The sequence below is a fragment of the Simochromis diagramma genome, unplaced genomic scaffold (assembly GCF_900408965.1).
Source record: "Simochromis diagramma unplaced genomic scaffold, fSimDia1.1 OVJJ01000304.1, whole genome shotgun sequence".
Taxonomy (NCBI): domain Eukaryota; kingdom Metazoa; phylum Chordata; class Actinopteri; order Cichliformes; family Cichlidae; genus Simochromis; species Simochromis diagramma.
This window is the reverse complement of record NW_024387030.1, coordinates 1,238,636-1,250,765: the sequence shown is the minus strand read 5'-3', so window position 1 is coordinate 1,250,765 and position 12,130 is coordinate 1,238,636. Positions and strand designations below refer to the sequence as shown.

General features: G+C 41.2%; 1 protein-coding gene across 5 annotated transcripts in view; it reads right to left on the bottom strand.

Annotated features, from left to right (window-relative positions):
* The window catches only part of sobpa (sine oculis binding protein homolog (Drosophila) a), a 59,656-nt gene that overhangs the window by 36,312 nt on the left and 11,214 nt on the right, over positions 1–12,130 (bottom strand). For all 5 annotated transcript variants that reach the window (XM_040041802.1, XM_040041803.1, XM_040041805.1 and 2 more), the window contains exons 2-3: positions 4,129–4,249; positions 2,588–2,797 (exon numbers count right to left, since the gene is read on the bottom strand). In XM_040041802.1, the coding sequence (XP_039897736.1) occupies positions 2,588–2,797; positions 4,129–4,249 (331 nt within the window). The remainder of the gene's footprint in view (positions 1–2,587; positions 2,798–4,128; positions 4,250–12,130) is intronic.

The window sequence follows — 12,130 nt, the reverse complement described above, 5'->3', positions numbered from 1 at the left end:
GTGATAATTACAGTAGTATGCAGCATTTTTACATTATATTAGCACATAATGAAAATTTCTGTTCTGGGACTGACTCGTAAATAAAAATAAAGTATTATTTTAAGTGTGTGGATTTAGGCCACATTTAACGGCCTACCACAATTTACAGCGAGATATAGTGATCTTGACTTCTGCTTATTCTGGAATAAAAAAGATTTTTAAAAAAGGATTTTTAAAAGGTATCCAGGGCTCATCTGTCTGGTAAAGGGGACCAGTTATGGTAATTTCTGGGTATTGTTATTCTTGGACTCTAGTAGAGTAGCTTTGCATAATTCATAGTTCAAAATAGTCCTCGTTTATCTCATGCAGAGCCTCGGAGCAGCACATTAGTTCATTCTCTGGCTGAAGCTGATTTAGCTCCCATTAAGGCTAACTTTCTACTGATTGGCTGCCTCTCGCAAACTGATGACTTGAACTGCTGGTGAGTAGAGCTACTGCATTCACAGTTATCATTAGAAATCAATCATAATCAGTCAATCATATTAGAAATATCACCTCTCTATGACATCATTTCGATGCAAGCATAGAGAACAAAAAGGAGGGTTAAGAATATTCTGAAGCCTGAGCTTTTGGCTCATAGGACTCCAGGATATATGCTGTTTGGCGTGTTTAATATGAGCACCAAGCATTGTTACAGTATATATGACAGAAAATAAGGAAAATGAAACAGTACAGCTGCAGCTGACCCCCTCACATTCCCCTTTTAATTCTCGAAATCATGTTTATGACAACAACAAATGTATTCCCTTGTTTAACCGTGAATGTAATTGTATTGCATGCAGTTGCCGCGTTGCTGTGTGGTCAACAAATTATTTTAACAGACCCTCAGTGACAGCGAAATGCCTCTTCTGCGGTAAACTGTGACTGCTGATGATGAGCTGCGGGCTTTTAGTGCCGCCGCTGCTGAAATGAGAGAGATCCTCCGAGATTCCCTCCAGTATCTCCCAATTATCACATTATGACTATACGCGGGTGTGAGGGCGAAAAAACGCAGGCCCATTAGTCTTTCACCTCTGTTCACCTCCCTATCGCACGCTGGCCAGGCTTTTCACCTCTTGTGGAGCTTAATGGATCTACAGGGCCATCAGATTTTAAGTAAAGACTAACTCACAATTAAAGGAATAACTCCCTGGGGCACTAAAGACAGCATAGCAGACCCAACATGCATATTTTATGGCTTAGCTTCCCCTCTGCTCCCATTCCTATACTCTCTCTGCCTTTTTGTGTCTATCTGAATAGCTGCCCACTGCAGCGATAAGAGAAAAAAGACAAAATATCTTAATTCTAAGCTGACTGAGTGGGTGGATCAGGGTTTGTACGTGGCTCGAAAAAATGCATGCACCGCAGCATAATGATCAGGATCGAAGGCCAATATGAAATCACAACATCTTTCACAGTATCTCAACATTTTCACACAAAGAGACATCTTGAGGTGGAGTTGTTTTCGCCTTCCCACATCCTGGCACATCCTAACAAGCTCATCTGAAAACACTCACATCTGCATGAGCAGGGAAAAAAAAACATGGCAGTAATTATGCAGCCTCCGTACTAAATGCCACCGTCATTCGCCGTACCTGCACCTCAAAAGGTCCTTTGTCGGATTTTGCGGGGGCACATGAATAATTCAGTGTATGTGTGGAGGTGGAGGGTGGGGGAGTTGAGGGAGGTGTTGGCCGGGTAGTTAGTTGGTGCTGGTGGGCTTTAAGTGGGACCGCACCATCTGTTTCCCCGCCTAGGCAGGGCCAGCGGGGACTCCTCTTGGGCGATGCCAAGGAGGCTTGCTCCCTTCGCCGGGGCGTACCAGCCTCCTGTCCACAGCAGACGCAAGGGATAATGAAGCCCTCTGTCTGGCCGAGTAACGTGGACATTTCCTCAGAGACTTGATGGGGTAATATTGACACTTGGGCAGGTGGAGAAAAACAAGGTGTACAGCAGGTAGCTAGCTCATTAGTCGCCTGCCTCTGCTCTGATACGAAGGCTTTCAGACCATTGCACAAACCGAAACCTTCATAACTGCATAAATCCTGAGTTTCCATGCTAAGTGCTGGAGAATCAGCATTTAGGTATCTTCATTGCAACCCAGTCTGTCTGGAGAGCAGGTGTGGTTTAAGTCTATGACATTTCTTTTTTCAGACTGGAGACACAACTGTTGTGTGTGTGTGTGTGTGTGTGTGTGTGTGTGTGTGTGTGTGTGTGTGTGTGTGTGTGTGTGTGTGTGTGTGTGTGTGTTTGCTTGCTTTCAGGCATTTGAGTGAATATATTAGCAATCAGCGATGGGTTGAAAATGACCTTGATCTTTTTGCAAATTTAATAAGTAACCTTCCTCGTAACATAAAAGCAGAAAACAGTTGTAACTTTCTACACAAGCTGTGATGTGGCTGGTGTGCCAACTTTTAAACAGTTTTTTCCTATTTCTAGAAGGCATCACGTTTTACTGCTCTTGAAAAATCAAGGCCATGCATGCATGCATACTTACATGCAAGTCTAAACTACTTTATCAATTAATCTGCTGCATTAATCTCTCCAAAATGGCATTAGTGCTCTGTACCTGCAGGGGGCTTGATCAGTGGCGGAGGGATCATGGGGACTATGATGGGCAGGTTGCCATGCTCCTTGGTGCTGGGCGTGGAGGTGGACGGCGTGGTGGAGGTCTCTGTGAGTCCGTTCCTGGAGGCTGGCAACGAATGAAAGCTGTTGGCTCGATCCGGAGAGCCTTCACTGTTCTCTGTTGAAGCTGGGATTTTTGGCAACGAGTTTTCTAGATGGGAAAAGTTAAGTAAAATAAAGCATTTACTGACCAACTAATGAGCAGCATTTGCTGCAAATACTCTGAGTGTAAATGCCCAGGATTCACCTAAATTATGACTCAATATTTTCCACCAAAGTAGAAGCAAAAATACTAAAAAATGACTGGATTTTAAGGTAAATCCAGACCTCTCTGAAATCAACTGACGTAGCATCACTCAGCTCATTGTTTTGGTTGTAAACGTACAACTTTAATGTTTGTTTTAGTGTGATTTCTCTTATTCAGGCTGCAAAGTTATTCAGCTCTGAGCACATGTAGCAGATTAAAAGATTATGCTGCACAAAAGATTTGGCAAGTAGATATTCAGAAGACATTAAAAGAGTTTAAACATCTTGTAAATATGACAACCCATAAAAAAGCAGCCAAAGTGGAAGTGCCAAAAACTGCAGTTCCTCTAGTGGCCACTTGAGGCTGGCTCCAAAGGCGACTCAGTTCCAATAGGATGAAATCCTTAAAAGTATGATTTGAAAGCTAAAATAAACCTGTTTACAGCCTTGTAAAACTATACAGGCTTAAAACTTCCCATGAAAGACTTCCCATGATGCACTGTGTGTTTCTTCTTCACTCAACTATTTCACTTACTTATACAGAATTCGAATCATTACTCATTATTAATCTCTGGCTCTCTTCCACAGGGAAGAGTCTTTTGTCCTGTCTCCATCCCCTCACCCCCAATTGGTTGTGGCAGATGGCCACGCCTCCCTGAGCCTGGTTCTGCTAGAGGTTTCTTCATATAGAAAGGGAGTTTTTCCTCCCCACTGTTGCCATATGCTTGCTCATAGAGAGTGAGCGGATTGTTGGGGGTTTTCTCTGTATTACTGTAGAGTCTCTACCTTAAAATATAAAACACCTTGAGGCGACTGTTGTTGTAATTTGGCACTGAATTGAATTGAATTGAATTGAATTGAATTGAATTGAACTGAATTGAGGGCAAAGCCACTTTGAGTAAAAGGTGATTTGCTCACCAGCTGTTTGCTCACTGAACTGGACCTCTCCAGAAAATCAGGAAATAAAGTAAAGTTAGGTATTTAGAAAGGGACCACAGAAACCAGAGATTACACCCATCATTTATATTCAGGCTATATTGGTTATATTGACTAGATTTCAGTTCAGTTCAATTCAGTTTTATTTATATGGCACCAAAATCCAGTAAAGACAAAAGTAAGTACAGAAATCTGCTGATGGCTCCATAATAAGGCTTGCTTGTTAACACAGAAACAACATGCCTGTATGATCAGATCATGAAACATGATCTGATCATATTTTCCACTAAAGCTGTATACCTTTGAGGACAGAGATGTGCTGTGGTGTCTCCCCTATTTCCAGGCTGTCAGAGTCTCTCAGCTCCACCTTGTCATAACCGTACCAGCCCAGCAGCTCATTCATGGTGTTCTCTGCAAAACTCTGCAACACAAAGAGAAGGAACAAAGCTCTTTATATAGGAACAGTCGGGCTTAAAAAATAATTGTCAGCCCGCTTTAATTATACACAGTGATACAATACTAATGAGCAGCGATATAGTAAAAGTCAAATAATAGCAAGTTAAAGGTCAGAAACTTTTTTTCTTTTTTTAAAAAAAGTAAATTTTCACATGAAATATTAATGTTACCCAAGCTGGAACAAGAAGAAGATAAATGAGGTTTGAGGTCATTTGTTACAAATGCTAATGCAGCAATCTGGTATTTTGTTGCATTTTTTTTGCGCCTCTCTTGAGACCTTGACTCGCTCTTTAGATTTGTCCACATTTCTTCAGCTAATTAAGGAGAGACATTGTGATCCCACTCAAAATTTTAACTCTGTGTCAAGAGAAAACCGCAATGTGGAGTTTTCGCTGCATGTCCTCTTCATAAGTACAGGTCAACCTAATTGGGGCAAACTCCTGTCCAAACGCTGCAGTGTGCAGCCGGCTGAACTAATAGCCCCTATCACTGCACAATAAAAGAGGAGGATCTTATCAGAGTGTAATAAAGAGAATGGGAACCCTATCACAGAATGGTAACCAGCATAGAAAATGTATCAATTTACAGTAACTGGAACAGTACAGTACAGTAAAGACACAGTAACAGTGCAGATAAGGGACAGACTAATGTTTTTTTATGCTGTTACTGGTCTTTGAGATTTTCTGATCAGCTAAAACAGCTTCCCCGCATCACTTAAATGGCACTTGATTCCCTCAGTTATGTCATTCAATGCTAAGAAACCCAAAAATAAGTCTTCCTTGGAGACAGGAACCTCACTTACACTCAAACAACCCAGTCTCACATCAAAATGTTAAACTCCCTTGCTCTTTCTTGGTCTCTTATTTCAACCTATTTACCTGGATCACTGTTGGTGCTGCACTACGAGGCTGATTGGGTTCAACAAACACATCTGCAGTGGTGATTTAGTCGACCCTTTTCAACCCGGTAAATTAATTTGCAAATCAAAAAGTACCAAAACATTGTGTCTCCTTCTTTTTGGCTCTGCAGAAACATATGAATGCAAATGCACTCTTACTCATTGGTTTTTGGAGTGACAGTAGCCAGATGGAAAGTTTTAACCTATCACCCAGACTGAGGCAGCAGAGGCCTACCTCTGTGCATTCATCCATGGCATGAATGTTAAAGTCACAACACTTTAACCCAGGAAGCTGGGGTTTGTGCCCTCTGTAGTACCGTTTTCATTTAATTTTTTTCCCCTTGTTTTTGTTATCAGACACAGTTTTACTTGCTCTTTGATTGGTTTAGGGAAAAGGCCGCCTTTTAGAATTGACAGCCAGTGGCCGAGTGGATCTTCTTATTATAAAAAGAAGGTCCCTGGTCCAAATCCAGGCTTAGGCCTTTTTCTTGTGCATGTTGCATGTTCTCCCAATGCTTGTGTGGGCTCTCTCTGGGTAATCTGGCTTCCTCCCACGGTCCAAAGACATGCATGGGATTATTAATTGGTTGTTCTAAACTGACCGGATGTGTGAATGTGAGACTGAATGGTCAGTTTCTGTGTATTAGCCCTGTGACAAGCTAACGACCTGTCCACAGTGTATCCTGCCTCACCCATGACAGCTGGCTCCATATCTCAAAATTGACTGGATGGATAGTTTATAGCCCTTGAACACTGTTTTGGTCCTTAGCATGAGAGTATAAAGACTGATAAAGGACATATTTAACATCCTCTTTCCTGTCAAGAGGTAGATGAGAAGATCAATATTGGCTTGTTTTAATATAGATCTGTGATCCATTTACTTTGAAAACAGAGGTGGCAGTGACGTTATATCCAAGCTGCCAGGTTATCATTGTTAGAAATACCAGCTGATAACAACACATTACAGAGTACTGATGTGCTGTAGTAACATTTTCACAGAGAGTCTTCAATTGTCTAAAACAAAAACAAAAAAAATCACTCATCTTTCAAACTGTTGGTGCTCAAAGCACCCACTTCGGATTTTTTTAAGTCAAGCTTGATGGAGGTATTCTGACCTCCCAATCTGGAAATGCAACTAGTAGGAGTGATCCAGCTTTCAATTCCAATTAGGAACATATTAGGAAAAATTCTGTTCATTTGCCTAACTTAATATATGCCTGCAGTATATTTATTCTGAGTAATCCCCTCCACAATAAAAACAGAAAATCACAAGGTTTGTTTTTATTAACATTATACATAAAAATGTTTCTAGGCTGGTTGCAGTGCCAGGGGGCTTCCTACAAATCCAAAGGCTAGAGTTTGTCATTTCAGGCTAGCTTTTAAGTCCTGTTTTACATGCTACAGGAGAACCATTATGTTCATTTCCACCTCTTATGTGTTTAATTATGGACTCTACTTGTCTTATGCTGACCTTTTAGGCATCCAGTTAGTAAATGCTTTATCTGAAACAAGCCATTTTAACTCCAGCTGCTGAAAGCTCACTTTCCCTAGAAAGAACCTAGTGTTTATAAGCCCTGCCTACTCATCTACAGGGAGTGCAGATTTATTAGGCAAGTTGTATTTTTGAGGAATAATTTTATTATTGAACAACAACCATGTTCTCAATGAACCCAAAAAACTCATTAATATCAAAGCTGAATGTTTTTGGAAGTAGTTTTTAGTTTGTTTTTAGTTTTAGCTATTTTAGGGGGATATCTGTGTGTGCAGGTGACTATTGCTGTGCATAATTATTAGGCAACTTAACAAAAAACAAATATATACCCATTTCAATTATTTATTTTTACCAGTGAAACCAATATAATATCTCCACATTCACAAATATACATTTCTGACATTCAAAAACAAAACAAAAACAAATCAGCGACCAATATAGCCACCTTTCTTTGCAAGGACACTCAAAAGCCTGCCATCCATGGATTCTGTCAGTGTTTTGATCTGTTCACCATCAACATTGCGTGCAGCAGCAACCACAGCCTCCCAGACACTGTTCAGAGAGGTGTACTGTTTTCCCTCCTTGTAAATCTCACATTTGATGATGGACCACAGGTTCTCAATGGGGTTCAGATCAGGTGAACAAGGAGGCCATGTCATTAGTTTTTCTTCTTTTATACCCTTTCTTGCCAGCCACGCTGTGGAGTACTTGGACGCGTGTGATGGAGCATTGTCCTGCATGAAAATCATGTTTTTCTTGAAGGATGCAGACTTCTTCCTGTACCACTGCTTGAAGAAGGTGTCTTCCAGAAACTGGCAGTAGGACTGGGAGTTGATGTCTGTGAAGGTTCTCAGTCATCCAGGTCATCGTAGTCAAAGGAGCTTGGAAAGAAAAGCGTCTGGACTTCTTTAAGTTGCTTGAAGACGTTTCACCTCTCATCCGAGAAGCTTCTTCAGTTCTAAGGTCAAATGGTGGAGAGTCCCAGATATAAACCTAGTGGGAGTAACCCCCCACAGAGGGACAAAAGGACCCCCTGATGATCCTCTAATCGCCTGTTTGGCTGTGTAGAGGTCTCTACACAGCCAAATAGCCACTTCACAAGCGCATGGCACAACACAGAAGAGCCACCTCCACAGGACAAGACTCAGCAGTCCATCTGCATCTTAAGGATAAAGGACACTCTTTCGAGGATGCCAATGTTCACATTTTGGACAGAGAGGACAGACGGTTCGAAAGAGGAGTGAAAGAAGCCATCTATGTCCACTGTGAGCGACCATCTTTGAACAGAGGCGGGGGTTTACGACACCAACTCTCTGCCATCTATAATCCAGTTTTGAGATCCCTTCCCAGACGCCTTAACGCCCACTCACATCCTGGGCCATCTGACCTCAGGAATTTGCATGATAAGGTGGGGCCAGGTTTCACAATGAACACACCCGAAACTCTGGCTGATTGGGACCCACGCCCAGTTTCACACCTTGGCTCAGGCGATTAGAGGATCATCAGGGGGTCCTTTTGCCCCTCTGTGGGGGGTTACTCCCACTAGGTTTATATCTGGGACTCTCCACCATTTGACCTTAGAACTGAAGAAGCTTCTCGGATGAGAGGTGAAACGTCTTCAAGCAACTTAAAGAAGTCCAGACGCTTTTCTTTCCAAGCTCCTTTGACTGGGAGTTGAGCTTGACTCCATCCTCAACCCGAAAAGGCCCCACAAGCTCATCTTTGATTATACCAGCCCAAACCAGTACTCCACCTCCACCTTGCTGGCGTCTGAGTCGGACTGGAGCTCTCTGCCCTTTACCAATCCAGCCACGGGCCCATCCATCTGGCCCATCAAGACTCACTCTCATTTCATCAGTCCATAAAACCTTAGAAAAACCAGTCTTGAGATATTTCTTGGCCCAGTCTTGACGTTTCAGCTTGTGTGTCTTGTTCAGTGGTGGTCGTCTTTCAGCCTTTCTTACCTTGGCCATGTCTCTGAGTATTGCACACCTTGTGCTTTTGGGCACTCCAGTGATGTTGCAGCTCTGAAATATGGCCAAACTGGTGGCAAGTGGCATCTTGGCAGCTGCACGCTTGACTTTTCTCAGTTCATGGGCAGTTATTTTGCACCTTGGTTTTTCCACACGCCTCTTGCGACCCTGTTGACTATGTTGAATGAAACGCTTGATTGTTCGATGATCACACTTCAGAAGCTTTGCAATTTTGAGACTGCTGCATCCCTCTGCAAGATATCTCACTATTTTTGACTTTTCTGAGCCTGTCAAGTCCTTCTTTTGACCCATTTTGCCAAAGGAAAGGATGTTGCCTAATAATTATGCACACCTGATATAGGGTGTTGATGTCATTAGACCACACCCCTTCTCATTAAAGAGATGCACATCACCTAATATGCTTAATTGGTAGTAGGCTTTCGAGCCTATACAGCTTGGAGTAAGACAACATGCATGAAGAGGATGATGTGGACAAAATACTCATTTGCCTAATAATTCTGCACTCCCTGTAGAGATGACCAAAGCAAGGAGTTAATTTTAAACCAATGTCAGAGAAAAGGACGAATCAGGTACATAAAGCAGACTGGAGCAAATGGATTCCTTTAAAATACACTGACTTCAGTATTCGAAACTTTGTCTATTGTTTCAGTCTTGGATTAGCCAAAGAACAACAACAAACAACATAGACAAAGGAGATTCTCTGTGCATTCCCAAGTGCTGGACAAACACAAACTAAGTCAATTAATACAGCAGAAAATAACACTTCATAGTTAATGTCCAGTCCAGTAAATGATATAAGTTGCATCTTGTGACATAGTGTCACCCAACTTGATTTGAGCATAGCAATAAAGTTCTAACAGTCACCGCAGACATAGCAAATTGTGATGCAATTCAGGGAGAGTGTGAATATGAATATATAAAACTCAATGCAGGTGAAACATTAAAAAGTATTTCCTCCATAACATCCTCTCACAACACAGTCAATAAGCACTATACTCAAAACAAAATCATAACCCCGCTAATGCATACAGCCCATTATCACCATGCACCTCTCAGCTGGAACGGTCCCAGAAGCGTCTGATCACTGAACTGTAAACTATTGTAAATGGTTCAGCTTTCAATTGACTCTAAAACATGGATGAAAATGTTCTTCCTTTAGAAACAGACTTCAGCAGTGACCGAGAATAAAGCCGCCATAATTTTTTGGACTTGGCGATAAGATATTAGTCACAGGTCACTAAACTATCAGCATAGAGGGAACGCTGGCACTTTGAAGGGATTATTTCCAAATAGTGAGGGTAATGCATTCATATGTTCTCATGACAATAAAAACTTTAAGTTCAAAGTTTAAAGTACTGTGTGGTGCACTGCCACATGCTCAATCAGAGGTGCTGGTTCATTATTTAATGGTCAGTTGCAATTTTTCTGTATATGATTTCATCATTGCAGCAGGCGTCACTCATTAATCACTACAACAAGCAGTTAAATGTCAATTACAAACAGCTCCTATTGATACGACACAGCAAGGGCGATCATGTCAGGGTGAATCAGTGCCACCCAGCACATCTGACATTCACAGCCAGCCTTAATTCACATTATGCACAACTGTTACCAACATGGACGAAAAAAAAAATGCAGCAGCTAGTGCGATTAGTGCATTTAACTTAACATTACTTTCTTATGAGGTAACTCTCCTTTTAATAATAACAATATTATTTAAGAAGCACGTTTAAATAGGGAGGCTGACAGATAAGCAAAAGTGGAATAATGCCAGAATAATTAATAAATACCATTAAAAGAATAAAAGCAATACAGTAATTATAGCAGAAAAATGCTCAAATAATTTAAAAATAAGAGCTGATAAAAGACAAGTCAAACAAAGCTTTAAAAAAATTTTGATAAGTGATTTAAAGGAAGTCATGGAGCTTTATCTCCTCAGGCAGGTGGTTCAAAAAGCTGAGGGGCGTGATGGCGAAAGGTCACCTTTAGATTTAGAAAGGTCATAAGGGTCGCTGCTAAGGATTTAATAATCAGTACTTTGTTTTTCTTCTCGAGTAATGAGAATATTAATGATAAAGTTTAAGTCTAAACTAAGGAGTGTTGCAATTATTATTTTAGTTCATTTGTTTAGATGTTTGTTGGATGGGGATGTAGTTTATGGGAAAATTAGGCTACTAACTGTGCGGTGTATGGGTCACAGGACAAAGCCTGAGCCCTGTTTTTGTCCACGTATACATTCATATTAAAATGAATAACTGTCTTTTCTACATTATATATCTTAGTATAATGCATGAAATGTCTTGTGAGTTTGTTTATTTGTCCTCCTCCATGATCAGGAGCTCAGCTACCAATTAGCATCATCGTGTTGCCTTGAATCTTTTGCATTTATGCAGCTGTGGTTTAAAAGCATCATATCAACAGGCCAAACAATACTGCAGTGTTGGCATCTACTATTGAAGTTCATGTGACTTGTAATAAAACTTGTCTGTCTTGAGTTCATTTTAATGACCTTTTTAAGGTAACTATGTTGCTTTTTAAACCACCTGTGCAAAACCAAGAAAAGAAATGCTTTAAAAAGGAAGATTTGGCGCACACAGATCTGGAAAACACATTCAGACTCGATACAAAGCTGTACATGAAAGGCTCACGTGGAATAAAAATGCACTTGAATAACATCTGACTTCCAACAGCCTGTGGTGGTGTAGAAAGATGAGGTATCAGCTCATTGTACGCCACGGGTTCGTGTTGACCAGCCTATGCTGACCTGTGTTGTTTCACACCAAAGTAATCAGACAGAGAAAGTTAGGCAAGTCCAGATTTCTCAGGAGAGAGTAGCATGGAGGCAGCTCTGCAGCATCAATTTGTGTTTTTTTGTGGGTGATAAAGTGACCGTGTCCGAGGGTAGAATTTAATTTGGGAAAGAAAATGAATCTGGAGGGTCTCGGTGGAGGCAAGGTGGTTTACTTTCACAATAAAATACCCTGTACAGCTCTTGAAAAAAAAAGAAAGAGTCTGCTTTCATGGCTTCTGACACAGTGTGGCCTGGTGTGCATGGAGCTCCAGTCTGCAGACAACAGGTAGATGCATCGGCTTAATTACTTAATACAAACTCAATCACCAATGATAACTGCAGTTTGAATACTGCTTACAGTGGTATTATATGTATTATATCATGGGAAAAACAAGTGGGAATGAGCTCTCACACACACAATATTCACTGTAGCATGCGCTGTTTGCATATTTGAGACACTGTGGCACACACAGGAGTGACAGAGGCAGATTTTCTCCTGCTTCATCAGCACATTTGGGCCATTTCTAAGCATTTTATGGAGAAATTCATGATGTGTTTGTATTTGTACCTCAGAGTAGTAGCACCACTCTTGGCTCAGTTTTACCTCAGTTTGGCTGTGTTCACACAGAGCCTATAGTTTTTCTGCAGTGCTGTGCAGGAAGACCTGTGTG